General features: G+C 36.4%; 1 protein-coding gene and 1 long non-coding RNA gene across 4 annotated transcripts in view; both read right to left on the reverse strand.

The window, feature by feature from the left end:
• Positions 1 to 9,163: 9,163 nt before the first annotated feature.
• LOC140605529 (uncharacterized) lies at positions 9,164 to 9,982 on the reverse strand. Its single transcript, XR_012008180.1, has 2 exons — positions 9,821 to 9,982; positions 9,164 to 9,267 (listed from the first exon to the last, which is right to left on the reverse strand). It is a non-coding gene; the product is annotated as an uncharacterized lncRNA (long non-coding RNA).
• A 165-nt stretch (positions 9,983 to 10,147) lies between these two features.
• LOC140604883 (disintegrin and metalloproteinase domain-containing protein 18-like) overlaps positions 10,148 to 19,994 on the reverse strand; it is a 183,340-nt gene continuing 173,493 nt past the window's right edge. For all 3 annotated transcript variants that reach the window (XR_012007699.1, XR_012007702.1, XM_072776560.1), the window contains one exon: positions 10,148 to 10,326. Coding sequence is in view for 1 of the 3 variants with exons in the window: in XM_072776560.1 (XP_072632661.1) it covers positions 10,284 to 10,326 (43 nt within the window). In the remaining 2 variants the exon portion in view is untranslated. The remainder of the gene's footprint in view (positions 10,327 to 19,994) is intronic.

The raw sequence follows: 19,994 nt of genomic DNA on the forward strand, positions 1-19,994 counted from the left end.
GCAAATAATGTATCTGATGAAGGGTTTATATTCAAAATCTATAAAGAACTTAGAAAATTCAACAACCTAAACCCAAATAACCCTGTTAAATGGGCAGAAAACATGAAGAGACATTTTTTCCAAAGAAGACATACAGTTGACTAACAGACAGATGAAAAGATGCTCAACGTCATTTATCATCAAGGAAATTCAAATCAAAACCACAATGAGATATCACCTCACACCTGTCAAAATGGCTGAATTCAACAGCACAGGAAAGAATAGGTGTTGGTGAAGATGCAGGGAAAGGGAAACTTACACTGTTGGTGGGAATGCAAACTGGTGCAGCTACTCTGGAAAACAGTATGGAGGCTCCTCAAACTTAGAACTACCATATGATCCAGCAATTGCACTACTAGGTATTTACCCAAAGAATACAAAAACACTAAGTTGAAGGATACATGGACCCTGATATTTTATAGCAACATTATCTATAATAGCCAAATTATGGAAACAGACAAAATGTCCATTGATGAGTAGATAAGGAGAGGTGCTATATACATACAACGGAATATTACTCAGACATAAAATAAGAATGAAATTTTTCCATTTGCAATGATCTGTATGGAGCTAGAAAGTATTATGCTAAGGAAAATATGTCATTAAGGGAAAGATAAATACCATATGATTTTACTCACATGTGAAATTTAAAAATGAAACAAATAATCATAGGAAAAAAGAGAGAGAAGTCAACCAAGAAACAGACTCTAACTTTAGAAAACAGACTGATTGTTACCAGAGTGCAGATGGATGGGGGACAGTTGAAATAGGTGGTAGATATCAAGGAGTGTATTTCTTGTGATGGGTACTAGATGTTGTATGGAAATGTTGATTTACTGTATTGCATAGACCTGAAACTAATATTACTGTGTATGTTCACTAACTGGAATTTAAATTAAAACTTATTTAAAAATAAAGAAAAGAAATAATTGCTGAAAACTCCCTCAACCTAGGAAGAAATAGACATCCAGGTCCAAGAAAGTTCCAAATAAGATGGACCCAAGAAGATCCACACCACATACATAATAATTAAATTGTTTGAAGATGAGAAAAATTTAAATGCAGCAAGAGAGAAACAAAAAATTACCTACTGGTGAAAATCTTTAAGTGTATCGGCTGACTTTTCAGCAAAAACTGTGGGCCAGGAGGAAGTGACATGATACATTCAAAGTGCTGAAAGGGAAAAAGAACCTACCACCAAGAATACTCTACCAGGTTATTTTAATTTAGATAAAGACTTTCCCAGAAAAATAAAAGATAAATGAGTTTGTCACCATTAAACAAGTCTTATAAGAAATATTAAAGAGCTGTAGCTAAAATTAACAACACAAAAAAACAAGAAGTTTTGGTGAGGACATGGAGAAAGGGGAATGCTTTTACAGTGTTGGTGGGAATGCAGAATGGGACAGCCATTCTGGAAAACTGTATGGAGCTTCCTCAAAAAGTTAAACTACCCTATGATCCAGCAATCACAGTACTATGTATTTACCAAAAGAATGCAAAAGTACTATTCTAAGGGAAACATGCACCCTAATGTTTATAATCATTATCTAGAATAGCCAAATCATGGACTGATGTCCACCAAGTGATGAATAAGTAAAGAAGATGTGAGATAAAAAACTAGACAAAATACTAAAATTTTTATGGAAGCACCCAAGACCATACATATCCAAATCAATATTGATAATAAAACAAGGCTGAGGGAATCACAATTCCAGATTTCAAGATATACTACAAAATTGTGGTAATCAAAACAGTATGGTATGGGCACAAAAATCAATGAAGCAGACTGGAGTCCAGAAATAAACCCATGGACATATAATCAGTTAATTTATAACAGAGAATGCAAGAATAAACAATGAGAAAAAGTTTCTTCAATAAATGTTGGGAAAACTAGACAGCTACCGTAAAAGAATGAAACTGAACCACTTTTTCACGCCATACACAAAAATAAACTCAAAATGGATTAAAGACCCAAATACAAGATCTGAAACAATAAACATCTTAGAAGAGAACACAGGCAGTAATTTCTCTGATATCAGCATAGCAATATTTTTCTAGATATGTCTCCTGAGGCAAGGAAAACAAAAGCAAAAATAAACAATTGGGACTATAATAAAACAAAAAGCTTTTGGAGGGGGGCAAAATGGGTGAAGGCAAATGAGAGATACAGGCTTCTAGTTGTGGAATGAATATCTCATGGGAATAAAAGGCACAGCATGAAGAATATAATCAATGATATTGTAATAACAATGAATTGGATCAGATAGTAACTACACTTGTGATGACCATAGCATAATGTAAAGTAACATTGTGTGTCAACTGTACTCAAAAAAGAAATATTTTAGAGAAATGTAACCTATTAAAAATATTTTAAAAGATATTTATTTATTTATTTATTTATTTATTGAGCACAAACAGGGATAGCAGAGAAGGAGTGGGAGAAGCAGGCTCCCCACTGAGCAGAGAGCCCAATGTGAGGCTTGATCCCAGGACTCTGGGATCTTGATCTGAACCAAAGGCAGACACTTAAGTGACTGAGCCACCCAAGTGCCCCAAGAAATGTAAATGTTAACAAGACATAGACATAAACTTTCTGATTTGAAAAATAAATAGAAATAAAGAGTATAGAAATGGGCAATGATCTATAGATAAAAATATCATTTCTTATGGGAAAGATTCTTGTGATAAAATTAAGAATGTTAAAGATATCTGAATTTTACTTTTCAAATGAGAGATAGCAAATTTAATTAAATGTCTCCATAGTTTGTATTTTTAGTAAGAGAGAAATATTTGCAATGAATGTTCTAGTTTACAAAAAGTGGCCATTTTTCACTCTTTAATATTCTGAAGGTTTAGGTTTTAATATATTTCATCTTGAATGATTTTCAGCAGCATGCTGTATTTGATGTTTTAACAATGTTTTGTGTTCTGATATTCTAAATTTGATTCATGATGCATTCTTATACAGTTTTTTTGAAAAATAAAAAGCTTTAGCACAACAAAGGAAACATTCAACAAAACAAAAAGGCAACCTACTGAATGGGAAGATATTTACCAGTGATATATTTGATAGGAGTTAGTATCCAAAATATATAAAGAACTTACACGACCCAACACTAAAAACCAAATTATCCAATTAAAACGGTCAGAAGAAATGAACAGCATTTGTCCAAAAAAGTCATACTGATGGCCAACAGACATATGAAAAGATACTCAACATCACTAATAATCAGGGAAATGTAAATCAAAAGCACAATGAGATATCACCTTATACCTGTCAGAATAGCTAAAATTAAAAAGATAAGATATAACAAGTGTTGGAGAGGATGTGGAGAAAAAAGAACCCTTGTGCACTGTTGTTGGAATTGCAAATTGGTGTAGACACTGTAGAAGATGGTATGAAGACTTTTTAAAAGAATAAAATAGAATTACCGTATGATCCAATCATTTCACTATTTAGTATTTACCGAAAGAATATGAAAGATACCTGCATCCCTATGTTCATTGCAGCATTATTTACAGTCGCCAAGATATGGAAACAACATATTTTCACTGATAGATGAATGAATAAGGAGGATGTGACATATATAAATAATAAAATATTACGTGGCCATATAAAAGGGATGACACTGGGCTATTTGTGACAATATGGATAGACCTATAAGATGTTATGATAGGGACAGACAGACTGAGGCAGACATAATTGAATTTCACTCATAATTGGAATCTAAAAAAACTCAAAAACCAAATTAAGGAACAAAAAGGAGAATCATACTTATAAATACAGAGAACAAACTGATGGTTGCTGGATGGGAGAAAGGACATAGATTGGGGAAAATAGTGAAAGGGAATGAGGGAATACAGGCTTCTAGTTTTGGAATGAATAAGAGGTCAAGTCAGAGAACAAGGAATAAAGTCAATGATATTGTATTAGCAATGTAAGGGACAGATGATAGCTACATTTGTGGTGAGCATAACATAACATATAGAGTTGTTGATTCATTGTGTTGTACATCTGAAACTAATGTAACATCGTGTCAACAATACTAAAAAAATAAAGCATATATTACATCTTATATGACAAAATCCCATTCGTTCAGGATGCTCTCTTCCTACTGGTACTGTAACTGTTTCTTCAGTAAGTGATACCAAAATTTTAAAAACCCTATATTTATTGAGGTACTATTTAAAAAAATGTATATATTTATGATGTACAACTAGATGTTTTGGTATACAAAATGTTGTATATATACAACATATATACACATATGTTGTGAAATAGTTGCCACAATTAAGCTGATTAACATACCCATTAGTTCAAATAAATACCACTTTCTATGTTTTTTATTTTGTAACAAGGACACTTAAAATATCAAATATACAATATAATATTTGTCAGTTCACAAGGTCTCAGGTGCTTCCCATGTATAATCTGGAACTGGACCGTATACATGGTAGTCAGGGAGAGACTAGCGAAAGAGTCAGACCACTTTGGATTGTTAGATGGCAGGTTTAGTAACTGAGGGAACTTACATGGAAGAGTTGTCTTGGATGGTTGCAAGATGAGTAGATCTCCACAACTGCCCACCAAATCTTAAAAGTGTACATAGAAGTTTTAATGTGATTCAGTCACATATACCATCCAGATGGTCTCAACCAGCACATTGCTCTTTCAACTCTGTCCTTTGGGAAACATCTGAGAGCAAGAAAGACAAGTAGGCTACACACTCCAAGGATAGGAGAGGAGAGGAAAAGCCTCTAGTTGCCAAGGTCTAGCTCACTGATCAACCAGTGGTAACGTTTTCTCAATTATCTCCCTCAACAGTATTAAGTGCAGTCACATTATTGACTATTAGATCTCTAGAGCCTGTCCATCTTTCATACATATTTCATGAAACTACCTTTTGATTAAAGTCTCCCTATTTCCTCCACTCCCTAGCCCCTGGCAACTACCATTCTAGTCTGCTTCTATGAGTTTGACTCTTCAGATTCCATTTGTAAGTGAGAACATGATGTATTTGTCTTTCTGATTCTGGCTCATTTCGCTTAGTGTAATGCCCTTCAGTTTCATTCATACTGCCACAAACGGCAAGATTTCCTTCTATTTTATGGCTAAATAATGGCTAAATAACATTGTTATATTGATATATATAAGTAGAGATTTTCATTAACCTGTGATGGGCAGTTGCTTTATTTCCATGTGTAGCTGTTGTGAATAATACTGCAATGAACACAGAAGGACAGATATAGTGTTTTCATTTTTTTTTGATAAATAGCCAAAAGTAGCATTGTTCTGTTTTTAATTTTTTGAGAAACCTACAAATTATTTTCCATAGTGGTTGCACCAATTTCTATTTCCACCAAAAGGGTGCAAGGGTTCCTTTTTCTACATGTCTTGACAACACCTAGAATCTTTTGTCTAGTTGATATTATTCTAACAAGGGTAAGGTGATACCTCATGGTGGTTTCGATCTTTTTAAATTTTTATTTTTAAGTAATCTCTATATCCAACATGGGGCTCAAACTCATGACGCTAAGATCAAGACTTCCATGCTCTACAGACCCAGCCAGCTAGGTGCCCCATCATAGTGGTTTTGATTTGAATTTCTCTGCTGACTAGTAATGTTGAGCAGCTTTTCATATACCTATTGACCATTTATGCTTTCTGAGAAATGTCTATTCATCTCTTTGCCCATTTTAAACTGGGTTATATGTTTTTTTGCCAGTGAGTTAAATTCCTTTATATATTTTGGGTGTTAATCTCTTATTTGATGTATAATGTGCAAATAATTTCTCTCACAAGGTAGGTAGTCTCTTTGATCTATTGATTGTTTTCTTTGCTATACAGAAAGGTTTTAGGAAAGTTGGTGTAGTCCCACTTGTCAATTTTTGCTTTTGTTATCTGTGTTTTGGAGAACAAAATATTATATCCAAATATTCAAACTATCCAAAATATTATTGTCTACACCAAAGTAAAGAAAGTTTGTCCTATATTTAATTCTAAGAGTTTTAGAGTTTCAGGTTTTATATGAAAGTCTTTGAATTTATTTTTGTGTGGGATGTGAGATGAAGGTCCAATTCCATTCTTTTGCATGTGGAAATATAGTTCGCACAACACCATTTATTGAAAAGTTCTCACAACACAATCCCTTCGTCATTGTGTATTCTTAGCAGTTTTGTTGATTACCAATTGACTATATATGTGGATGTAATTTTGGATTGTTTATTCTATTCTATTAACATATATGTCTGTTTTTAATCATAGTAACATATTTTGATTACTGTAGCTTTGTAATATATTTTGAAATCTGAAAGCGTAATGCTCTTAACTTTGTTATTCTTCTGTGAATTTAATACTACTTCCAAATTCAGTATTGTGGAGTTTTTGCCCTATGTTTTCTTTTTTTTCTTAGAAAACTTTATTAATCCTTTTAAGTATTTGATCATTTTGAGTTACTTTCTGTACAGGTCTAATTTTTGTAAGAGTCTAATTCCATTCATTTGCTTATGGATATTGTTTTTCCAGCACCATTCGTTGAAACGATTGCCTTTTCCGTATTGAATGGTCTTGATACTTTACTCAATAACAATTTGACCATATATGTGAGAGCTTATATATTATGGTATATATACATATATATGTTCATTAGTTGGTCTACAGATCTGTCAATACCATTCTTTTTTATTTCCATAGATCTGTAGTTAGTTTTGAAATCAGGAAGTGTTGAGTCCTCCAATTTTGTTCATCTTTTTCAAGATTGTTTTGGCTATCAGAATTTTTATATTTTTCTGTTTCTCCAAAAATTCATTTTGATTTTGATAGAAATTTCATTGAATCCATAGGCTTCCATGAGTGGTATTTGTATCTAAATATTAAGCCAACCAATCCAATCCATGAACATGGATGACTATCTTCTTTCAACATTTTTAAGCAATATTTTAGTTTTATTCATACTTCTTTCATCTTGTTTATTCATAAGTATTTCATTCTTTTTGATGCTATTACAAATGGAGCTGTTATCTCTTTGGATTTGTCATTATTAAGTGTATAGAAATGTAATTGATATTTCAGGTATTGATTTTGTATCCTGCTGTTTTTATGAGGTCTAACAATTTTGGGAGGCATCTTTAGGATTTTGTATGTACAAGATTATAGCTATGAATAGAGATAATTTTCTTTGCAATTTGGATGCCTAATTTATTTTTCTTGCCTCATTGCTCTGGCCAGAAATTCCAGAGTACTTTGTTAAAAGAAATGGGCATCCTTACCTTCCTGATTTTAGAGGAAATGTTTTCAGTATCTTACCATTGAGGATGTTAGTTATAGGTTTTCATATATGTCTTTTATTATTTTGAGGTAGTTTCCTTCTGTTCCTACCTTGTTTTTGTCATAAATGTGCAGTTTGTCACATTTTTTCACATCATTGATTTAAATATGTGGTTCCTTTCCTTTATTCTCTGTGTTGTGCTGCATTATTTACTTTTGTATATTGAACTCCATGATGAATTTTATTACTACATTTGCTACAAACTGTATAGGAAACAAACCAATGAAGTACTTTCATTATCCTTCCATTATCCTATTGTTTACAAATATGTAATTTGCCTCCCATATTCTGGATATTATGTAATGACTTCACTATATATCATTACCCAAGGCCAAAATCTCTGTTTCAACAACATAATATACTTGCACCTTACTGATTATAACAGAAATACTAAAAATACGTTTTTTGCATTATAGCTAAGCATTCTATAAAGTGCTTCTTAAAGTCTCACTATAGATAGATGATAGATAGATAGATATAGATACAGATATAGATATATATATATATAGCCTAGTTTCTATTTTACCCATTTTATAGTTAAGGGAACTAAAGATAGATGTTAGGTTCATTTTGACACATAGCTAGTATGTGATGGAGATTTGGAAGCATCAGTTCTTTTAATACATTTCAGCTTTTACACCAGTATTATATACATACTTATCTGTTTCAGTGCCCAGATGTCTCTTGCTAAACTTTCTAATTAATATTAAAAAATTGTATGTAAAATGTCTCAGGCTTTCAACCTAAACATATAACCTACAAAAATATCTGGTTTATATTTTACCTTTTATTTATTTTTTAATTTTTAATTTTTTAAAAGATTTTTTTTAAGTAATCTCTACACCCACAGTGGGGTTCACACCCTCAGCCCCAAGATCAAGAGTTGCATGTTCTTCTGGCTGAGCCAGTCAGGTGCCCCTATATTTTACCTTTTAAGCCTTATCCATTTCATATTTATTTTAAAATTATGTTACAAAATAATCAATACTCGAGTATTCCATATTTGCAAGTTTGCTTACTTGCTAGTATTTATAATCCTCAATTCATTTTTTAATAACCCCCAATTCAATACGCATAGATGTCACTTGATCATTTGAACTAATGTCCAAGGTGACAAAAAATTCCTTCATACTGGGGTTCACATTCCCAGCTGAGGTTGAACAGAGATACTCTTGCATTTTTTCAACTTTAATACAGAGGAACAGAAAATGAAAAAGGTAGAGAGCAATGCACTGTATTGTAAGAAGCTCACATTGTGGGGCCAATTGGAGAGTGTTTAAATCTCAACACTGGCCTCTATAAGTGGGGTGGCCCCATGCAAGTCACTTTTTACTTCTATTTTGCCTTTTACTTTTACTTGGCTTCTTTGTAAACTAAGAAAACAGAATCTCCCAGGATAGGTTGCTTATAGAATTTCAGATTATATATATGAAATATATACATATTTCCCCTAAAAGTAATGATTCAGTAGAAGTTAATTCAGGATGGTGGGACTTTATGAAATGTAGCTACCACAGTAATCAAATGTATTAGTCTCGCTTGTATGAAATATTTCAATTACATATTTTTAGTAAATAAAAGGTCCAGTAGGCTGTAGAGCTCTGTGTGAGATAGAATTATGCTGATAAATTACTTGGGAAATATTTTTTGAAAATTAAATATCAAAAGACCTGCTCTTGCTCTTGTTCAAATGTCAGAGCTCTTTAAAGAAGTAAATATGAACACAATTTTACAAATGATTATGTACGAATTCGTTTGGCCCATATAGTCCAAAGAATAAGGTGCACAGAAAATAGAAATCATGATTTATTTGCACGCATTCAAGAAACTTTGTCATCACTGCTGTTTGTCCCAATCTTCCGTGGCACGGTAATTTGTAGAAGGGATGGTTCAGGATCTACAGTAAGGACAACATGTGTGAGCATTCCCCAGTGCCCGGCCGCATCCTGATTCTTCACTTCTCCTCTCACACCACCTCACTCTGAAGCTCCAAGCCCCAACACACACACACACACACACACACACACACACACACACACACACACAGGGGCACGCACGCACCCACCACAAAATCAGACTTTGTACATCCCGGGAAGAGGCTCCCAGGAAGTGGGGAGCGTGACCCTGCCCCCGTCCAGACTTCGGGACTGGCCGACCTCAGCCCGCAGGTGAAGGAGTGCTGCGCCCCAGGCCCAGGCCCCAGGCCCCAGGCCCCAGAGGTGCGCGCCCTCCCCTCCAGGTGCAGGGTCCGGCGAGGGAGGGGCACCTGTCCCAGCCTCGCTCCGAGCCCTCCCCGCAGCAGGCCCAGGACGACCCTGACGCCAGGCGGGCTCTGACAAGACGCTGGTCTCTCCCCAGCGGACCGGGGCTCTGGAGCAAGGTCCCGGGGCCCGCCGAGCCCAGAGGCTCTGCGGCCGGTGGCCCTCCGCGGAGCAGGGTCCGTCACTCACGATGGCCCGCGGAGGTCAGCCGGCCCAGACCTGAGAGCATCAGCAGGAGAGACAGCATCGCGGGGCCCGCCGGCCTGGCCACGGTGACGGCTGTTGGCTGCGGAACGGCGGCCGCGCGCGGGGCCCTGCCCTCCGGCCGGTGGGAAGCGTCGGCGCGGGCCGCGGGGCGGGGGCGGGGCGGGGCGGGGCGGGGCGGGGCGGGGCGGGGGCGCGGCTGCTCCGCCCACCCCGTCCCCTCCGCCCCCTCCGCGGACCCGCGCGCAGCCGCAGTCCCCCCGCCCCGCCCCCTGCCCCGCCCGCTGCGCGTGGGAAGCGCACACCGGCGGGTCCTGCTGCCCTCGTGGGCTTGCGCTTTATTTTGCAAGGCGGGGACATCGGAGACTCGTTCGGGGATGACGTGAGGGTCACGAAGTGCATTTCCACCCTGGAGATGGGTCGTTTGCCGGTGAAGTGCTTGGCGGTGTTAATAGTCCACGTCGTAGTTTTCTGGCGCAATGGCTGAATTACTGCAGTGAAAGAAAATAGAAAATGGAAATTCACAATATGTTTATTAGCAGACAGGTGTCTGTTTTAAGCATATCTACTGCGGGATTTCTAATTTAAGTCTCAGGTCGAAACACCACATGCAAAAGAAACACAAACACTAAAAATTTTAAAAATCAATTCTGTTATAGATAAGTTTGTTTCTTACAAAACTAAGGACTCCAAATAAAACTAAACAGATGTGAATGCGTTTATTACTTTAATATTGATTTATAATTTAAGTATGAGGCAGAATAATTATGGCTATGAAATGACTGAAAAAAATCAAAATATGTTTATTCGGTTTTGTACACTTCTGTTTCTTAGAAAAATATATGTTTAGGAGATTAAAGTGAATGTCTAAGTGGAAAATTTTTCCCAATTAATATGGAGTTTAATTGGAGTTTAATGGAGTTCACACATTGAAAGGCAATAGAATTAACTTGGAAAGAACTGTCATTTCATGCTTTAATATACAGATTGATTATTTGCTTAATTACAGGGTTTTTTCAAAACTTATTTTTTCTTGTAGTAAAATAGACCTAATATAAAAATTTACTATCTAAATCATGTTTATGTGTAGAGTTCATTGCTATAGAGGACATACACGTTGTTATGCAAACATTCCCACCAGCTGTCCCCCGAACTCTTCATCTTGCAAAACTGGAACTCTCTATCCATTGAGCAAGTCTCTACTTTTCTCTCTCCCAAACCCTGGCAACCAAAATTTTGTTGTCTCTAGAAATTTGACTATTCCAGGTACCTCATCAAGGTTCATCCATGGTGTAGCATATTGCAGAATTTTTCTTTGAAAACTGAAATATTCCGTTGTATGTACATGCCACATATTGCTTATCTGTTCATCTGTCATGGACACTTGGTTTACTTCCATCTTTTAGTTACCGTGAATAACACTGCAATGAGCAGTGGTATACAAATCTCTCTTCTAAGCTCTGCTTTCAGTTATTTTGGATATATACCCAGAATATCAACAGAGTAAAAGGCAACCCCACAAAATGGGAGAAAGTATTTGGAATGCATATATTTGATAAGGGATTAATACCTAGACTATACAAAGAATTCCTGTGACTCAACAAAAACGCACACCTAATTTAAAAATGGCTGATGGGGCACCTGAGTGGCTCAGTGGTTAAGCTTCTGCCTTTGGCTTGGGTCATGATCCCAGGGTCCTGGGATTGAGATGGGCATCAGGTTCCTTGCAGGGAGCCTGCTTCTCCCACTACCTTTGTCTCTACCTCTCTGTGTCTCTCATGAATAAATAAATACTTTTTAAAAATGCCTGAACAGATGTTTCTTCAAATAACATATAGAAGTGGCCTATAAGCACATGAAAAGATGCTCAAATCACTGATCATTAGGGAAATGAAAATCAAACCCCCTTACATCCCCCAGGATGGCTATTAAAAACCAGGAAATAATTTATTATGCTGAGTGAAGTAAGTCAATTCATTTGGGGAATATAAATAATAGTGAAAGGGAATATAAGGGAAGGGAGAAGAAGTGTGTGGGAAATATCAGAAAGGGAGACAGAACATAAACTCTGGGAAACGAACTAGGGGTGGTGGAAGGGGAGGAGGGCGGGGGGTGGGGGTGAATGGGTGACGGGCACTGAGGGGGGCACTTGACGGGATGAGCACTGGGTGTTATTCTGTAAGTTGGCAAATTGAACACCAATAAAAAATAAATTTATAATAAAAAAATAAAAATAATAAAAACCAGGAAATAACAAATGTTGCCAATGTGGGAAGAAATGGAAACCTTTGTGCACTGGTGGGGATGTAAAATGGCACAGATTCTGTAAATGTATGGAAGTTCTTCAAAATATTTAAAACAGAGCTACCTAATTTCAGTTTCGTAAGGATATTTTTTACAAGATATTCTTAAACTTTCCTTCCATGAAACTTGTGCTTATACACCTTAAAATCGATACCTATAGACAAATTCAAATATTGCTCTTCTTGTTTGTAAGCAGAAATACAAATTATTTTTTAGTAACAAATAATATAATATTCAATCCTAAAATACCCATGTCTGTCTATTTTACTAAAGTATTTACTTCTTGGGCTGCCTGGGTGGCTCAGTCGGTTAAGCATCTGCCTTAAGCTCAGGTCATGGGATTGAGCCCTGTGTCAGGATATCTGATTAGCAGGGAATCTGCTTCTCCTTCTCCTTCTGCCACTTCCCTGCTCATGCTTGATCTTTTTCTGTCTTTCTCAAATAAATAAAATCCTTAAAAAATATATTTACTTCTTAAGCATGTGTTTTTTGTGACTAATTTGAATATATAAAATACTTGAATATTTATAAATATTCATAACACAATATTATATTACTACTGATAATATAATGTATAATGATTGGGGTGTCTGGGTGGCTCAGTCAGTTTAGCGTCTGCCTTCAGTTTAGGTCATGTTCCCAGGGTCCTGGGATAGAACCCTGCATTGGGTTTCCTGCTCAGTGGGGAGTCTGCCTCTCCCTCTCCATCTGCCTCTCCCCTTGCTCATTCTCTTTCATTCTCTTTCACTCACTATCTCTCAAATAAATAAATAAATAAATAAATTTAAATATAATAATATAATAAGTATTTGAATATATAAATATAAATATTTGAGTACACAGCATAAACCAAATAGTATGCCTGTGTTATCAAAATACAAAGAATATCATCCACTTATGGAGTGCCTGGATGGCTCAGTAGGTTAAGTGTCTGACTCTTGATTTCAGCTCAGATCATGATCTTAGGGTCATGAGATGGAGCCCTGTGTCCAGCTCCTTGCTGAGCATGGAGCCTGCTTAAGATTCTTTCTCACCTCTCTCCCTCTGTGTCTCCCTGCCAGTAGTGTTCTCTCTCTCTCTTAAAAACAACAACAATAAAACAAAAGCAAAAAAACCCATCATCCATATATCCAAACAGGTAAGAGACTGAAGGAAACCAGATATGCATAAGAAAGTCATAGCTAGAAAGTATAAATTCATTGTTAGCATAAGTTAGCTAACTTTGTTAGCAAAGTTCTCTGGGAATATAGCTAATTTGCTTTCTCTACATATATCTACAGAAAGGATGTCACATTTGAGATTTGAACCATAATTGGAGGAGTAAATGAACTGTATAAAGTCAGTAAATTTTCTCCTAAGAGTAATATTAAATTATCCAAAGTCTTTAAGTGTGAATAAATGATATTTTGTCTCAAAAAAAATAACATCATAGTCCTGGGATGGTGAGATAGGAATGATGAGGACTGGAAGCAGTAAATCTAATTAGAAGAATTGTGCATAGTTGAGGCCAGAAATGTCAATATCCTCATGGCTAAACCATGAGGGGGGAAATAGAAATGTGAAAGGTATTTTGGATAATTAAAAATAGAATCCCTATCAACCCATCAGAAATCTCTTCACAAATGTAGAAAGGAACAAAGTAGTTTTATTATTGAATAGGTGCCAAACCTAATCAAGTTGTGCTAAGGAGATTGCAAAGATGGAAGGAAATCTCACTCTCTTATATAACCAGGCAGATAAAGTCCATGTCATACATGTTAACTTTATTTATCCAAAGTGTAAAAACTTCCAATTTCTTTGGGATAACCAAGAAGTTACAGCTTGGAACTAGACACCAATATTAAATTCCCAACGAGCCAGGAAGATAAGAAGCTATTTTCCTTAATGTTCATGTTTGAAATAGATGCCCACAAAATCCTTAATGAAAATATTCTGCAAATGTAAAGTTGACAAATTTTATTTAATTTTCAAAAGAATTACATACTTCTCAAAGAGACAGAGAAAGGATTAACAATTATAGTTTTCTGAAAAAAAAATCTAGAAAAGTGTGTGTGTGTGTGTGTGTGTGTGTGTGTGTGTTAGTTTCTTTCAAGTGTGGTGCCAGGGAAAATTAATGTTTTATTTTGTAGATATGCATTTACCCTTGCAACACAGGAAACAGAACAGGTGTGTTGACTAGTTTGATATGAAGTTTGATGAACTGTTAAGGCAACTAAGCAACTGAGATGATAGTACCACCAATTTTAGGAGAGACAGATTTGTGCAGGAGTTGGGAGATAATTAGGTTGAAGACTTGAATTTGAGGTCTTTGTAGACAAGCAATAGGTTATTGGAAATTAATTTTGATCCTTAATATTTGAATTAAACACCTAAAAAAAGGTAATTTGGAAGAAATTTGAAAGTGAATTAGACAATCTAAGAAAAATACATAGGAAGAAAAGTGGATGTCCAAAAGGAATTTGTGGATCATACAGATGATTTCAGTGATCAAGGGAATCGCAATCAAAAGAGAAAATGAAAGTAATAAAGATTTAAAATTAGGCAGGTTAAGAATTAGAAGATGTTAATATTGTGATTCTGCCAAATACTTTTCTTGCATCTATTGAGTTGATCTTCTAAAATTCCAGTCTAATGTAGTAAATTATTGATGGAATTTTAAGGTAAAGCAACTTTGTATTCCCTGGATAAATCACATTTGATCATGATATAGTATCCTTTTTTTATATAACATTGGATTTAATTTGCTAACACTTTGTTAAAATTCCCATCCACTTTCATGAGGGGTACAAACTGGTAGTATCTTTCTTATGTTGTTATTTGTCTGTTTCCTATCAGGATAATAGTAGCTTCATAAAAGACATATGGAAATGTTCCCTTCTTTTATTTTTTTTTATTTTTTATTTTAATAACAAAGGCAAGGTATATTGTAATTATTATTAACTAGTATATTGTAATAAGATTATATATTTCAATAACATGTAAAAATGTTCTATATCTCATAGACATCTATAGCAGAAAATAGTAAGTAAAAAGAACATAATGCAAATGTCCAACAAAAATCATTTTAAAATGAAAAGATATATAAAAGTCATCATAATTTATTATTCTTTTTTTTTTATTTTTTAAAGTAGGCTCCACACCCAGCATGGAGCCTGATGAGGTGCTCAAAGTCACAAACTTGATTGAGACCTGAAATGAGACTAAGAATTAGACATTTAGCTGCATGAGCCACCCTGGCACCCAAAAGTCACCACTGTTTGGTTTGCTTTTTAATTTTTTAATTTTTAACTTTTATATTGGAGTTCAATTTGCCAACATATAGTATAAAACCCAGTGCTCCTCCCACCAACTGCCCCCCCTCAGTGCCCATCAGCCAGTCACCCCAACCCCCCACCACCTCCCTTTCCACTAACCATTGTGTACTTCCCAGAGTTAAGTGTCTCTCATGTTTTTCACCCTCATTGATATTTTCACTTATTTTCTTTCCTTTCCCCTTTATTCCCTTTCACTAATTTTTATATTCCCCAAATGAATGAGACCATATAATGTTTGTCCTTTTCCAATTGACTTATTTCACTCAGCATAATACCGTCCAGTTCCATCCACGTTGAAGCAAATGGTGGGTATTTGTCATTTCTAATGGCTGAGTAATATTCCATTGTATACATAAACCACATCTTCTTTATCCATTCATCTTTCGATGGACACCGAGGCTCCGTCCACAGTTTGGCTATAGTGGCCATTGCTGCTATAAACATCGGGGTGCAGGTGTCCCGGCATTTCATTGTATCTGTATCTTTTGGGTAAATACCCAGCAGTGCAATTGCTGGATGGTAGAGCAGTTCTATTTTTAACTCTTTGGGAACCGCCACATAGTTTTCCAGAGTGGCTGCACCAGTTCACATTCTCACCAACAGTGCAAGAGGGTCCCCTTTCTCCACATCCTCTCCAACATTTGTGGCTTCCTGTCTTGTTAATTTTCCCCATTCTCACTGGTGTGAGGTGGTATCTCATTGTGGTTTTGATTTGTATTTCCCTGAGGGCCAGTGACGCAGAGCATTTTCTCATGTGCTTGTGGGCCATGTCTATGTCTTCCTCTGTGAAATTTATGTTCATGCTTTTTGGCCATTTCAGGATTGAATTCTTTGTTTCTTTGCTGTTGAGTTTAATAAGTTCTTTTTTTTTATTATTTATGATAGTCACAGAGAGAGAGAGAGAGGCAGAGACACAGGCAGAGGGAGAAGCAGGGGGAGAAGCAGGCTCCATGCATTGGGAGCCCAACGTGGGATTCGATCCCCGATCTCCAGGATCGTGCCCTGGGCCAAAGGCAGGCACCAAACCGCTGCGCCACCCAGGGATCCCTAATAAGTTCTTTATAGATCTTGGATACTAGCCCTTTATCTGATACGTCATTTGCAAATATCCTCTCCCATTCTGTAGGTTGTCTTTCAGTTTTGTGGACTGTTTCTTTTGCTGTGCAGAAGCTTTTTATATTGATTAAGTCCCAATAATTCATTTTTGCTTTTGTTTCCCTTGCCTTTATGGATGTATCTTGCAAGAAGTTGCTGTGCCCAAGTTCAAAAAGGGTGTTGCCTGTGTTTTCCTTTAGGATTTTGATGGATTCTTGTCTCACATTTAGATTTTTCATCCATTTTGAGTTTATTTTTGTGTACGGTGCAAGAGAGTGGTCTAGTTTCATTCTTCTGCATGTGGCTGTCCAATTTTCCCAGCACCATTTATTGAAGAGACAGTCCTTTATCCAGTGGATAGTCTTTCCTGCTTTGTCAAATATTAGTTGACCATAGAGCTGGGGGTACACTTCTGGATTCTCTATTATGTTCCATTGATCTATGTGTATGCTTTTGTGCCAGTACCACACTGTCTTGATGACCACGGCTTTGTAGTACAACTTGAAATCTGGCATTGTGATGCCCCCAGCTATGGTTTTCTTTTTTAAAAATCCCCTGGCTATTCAGGGTCTTTTCTGATTCCACACAAATCTTGAGATGATTTGTTCCAACTCTCTGAATAAAGTCCATGGTATTTTGATAGGGATTGTATTAAATGTGTAAATTGCCCTGGGTAGCATTGACATTTTCACAATATTAATTCTTCCAATCCATGAGCATGGAATATTTTTCCATCTCTGCGTCTTCCTCAATTTCTTTTAGAAGTGTTCTGTAGTTTTCAGGGTATAGATCCTTTACCTCCTTGGTTTATTCCTAGGTTATCTTACGCTTTTGGGTGCAATTGTAAATGGGACCAACTCCTTAATCTCTCTTTCTTCAGTCTCATTATTAGTGTATAGAACTGCCCCTGATTTCTGGGCATTGATTTTGTATCCTGCCACACTGCTGAATTGCTGTATAAGTTCTAGCAATCTTGGGGTGAAGTCTTTTGGGTTTTCTATGTTGAGTATCATGTCATCTGTGAAGAGGGAGAGTTTGATTTTTTCATGGACAATGTGGAAGCTTTTTATTTCTTTTTGTTGCCTGACTGCTGAGGCTAGGACTTCCAGTAGTGTATTGAATTGCAGTGGTAAGAGTGGACATCCCTGTAGTGTTCCTGATCTTAGGGGAAAAGGTCTCAGCTTTTCCCCATTGAGAATGATATTGCTGTGGCTTTTAAGATGCTGAGGAATGTTCCCTCTATCCCTACCCTCAGAAGAGTTTTGATCAGGAATGGATGCTGTATTTTGTCAAATGATTTCTCTGCATCTATTGAGAGGATTATATGGTTTTTGTTTTTTCTCTTGCTGATATGATGAATCACATTCATTGCTTTACGAGTGCTGAACCAGCCTTGCATCCTGGGGATAAATCCCACTTGGTCATGGTGAATAATCTTCTTAATGTATTGTTGGATCCTATTGGCTAGTATCTTGTTGAGAATTTTTGCATCTGTGTTCATCACGGATATTGGTTTATAATTCTCCTTTTTGGTGGAGTCTTTGGTTTTGGAATTAAGGTGATGCTGGCCTCATAGAATGAGCTTGGAGCTATTCCATCCCTTTCTATCTTTCAGAACAGCTTTAGTAGAATAGGTATTGTTTCTTCTTTAAACAATTGATAGAATTCCCCTGGGAAGCCATCTGGCCCTGGACTTCTGTGTCTTGGGAGGTTTTTGATGAGTGCTTCAATTTCCTCTCTCGTTATCGGCCTGTTCAGGTTTTCTATATATTCTTCTGTTCCAGTTTGGATAGTTTGTGGTTTTCCAGAAATGCGTCCATTTCTTCTAGATTGCCTAATTTATTGGCATATAGTTGCTCATAATATGTTTTTAAAATCGTTTGTATTTCCTTGGTATTGGTTGTGATCTCTTTTTCATTCGTGATTTAATTTGAGTCTTTTCTTTTTTGTTTTTTAATAAGGTTGGCTAATGGTTTATCTATCTTATTAATTCTTTCAAAGAACCAACTCTTGGTTTTGTTGATCTGTTTGACAGTTCTTCTGGTCTCTATTTCATTGAGTTCTGCTTGAATCTTTATTAACTCTCTTCTTCTGTTGGGTGCAGGATCTATTTGCTGTTTTTATCTCCAGTTCCTATAGGTGCAAGGTTAGCTTTTGTATTTGAGTTTTTTCCTATTTTTTAAGGGATGCTTGTATTGCAATGTATTTCCCCCTCAGGACTGCTTTGCTGTATCCCAAAGATTTTGAATGGTTGTATTTTTATTCTCATTAGTTTCCATGAATCTTTTTAATTCTTCTCTAATTTCCAGGTTGACCTTTTCATCTTTTAGCAGGATGCTCTTTAACCTCCATGTGTTTGAATTTCTTCCAAACTTCTTGTGATTTAGTTCTAGTTTCAAAGCATTATGGTCTGAAAATACGCAGGGGACAATCCCAATCTTTTGGCATCTGTTAATACCTGATTTGTGACCCAGTATGTGGTCTATTCTGGAGAAAATTCCATGTGCACTTGAGAGGAATGTGTATTCAGTTGCATTTGGATGTAAAGTTCTGTAATATCTGTGACATCCATCTGGTCAGTGTATCATTTAATGCTCCTGTTTCTTTAGAGATGTTGTGCTTAGAATATCTGTCATTTGCAGAAAGTGCCGTGTTGAAGTCTCCCAGTATAAGTGTGTTATTATCTAAGTATGTCTTTACTTTGGTTATTAATTGATTGAAATACTTGGTAGCTCCCACATTAGGGGCATAAATATTCATGATTGTTAGGTCTACTTGTTGGATAGACCCTTTAAGTATGATATAGTGTCCCTCTTAATCTCTTTCTACAGTCTTTGGGATAAACTTTAATTTATCTGATCTGAAGATGGCTACCACTGCTTTCTTTTGAGGATTATTTAAAAATGGCAAATGGTTCTCCAACCTTTTATTTTCAGGCTGTATGCATCCTTAGGTCTAAATCTAGTCTCTTCTAGACAGCAAAGAGATGGGTCTTGCTTTTTTATCCAGGCTGAAACACCTGCGCCTTTTGATGGGATGGTTAAGCCCATTCACGTTCAGAGTTACTATTGAAAGATATGATTTAATAAAAAAAAGAATGATATGATTTAGTGTCATCATGATACCTATTCAGTCCCTGTTTTTGTGGATTGTTTCCTTGGACTTCCTCTTTCTTTTACAGAGTCTCCCTTAATATTTCTTGCAGAGCTGGTTTGGTGGTCACATATTCTTTCAGTTCCTGCCTATTCTTTCAGTTCCTAGCTCTTTATCTCTCCTTCTATTCTGAATGACAGCCTGCTGGATACAGTATTCTTGGCTTCATGTTCTTCTCATTTAGAACCCTGAATGTATCCTGCAAGCCCTTTCTGGCCTGCCAGGTCTCTGTGGAGAGGTCTGCTGTTAACCTAATACTTCTCCTCTTAAAGGTTAGGGATTTCTTGTATCTT

This window comes from Canis lupus, chromosome 15, assembly GCF_048164855.1.
Source record: "Canis lupus baileyi chromosome 15, mCanLup2.hap1, whole genome shotgun sequence".
Taxonomy (NCBI): Eukaryota; Metazoa; Chordata; class Mammalia; order Carnivora; family Canidae; genus Canis; species Canis lupus.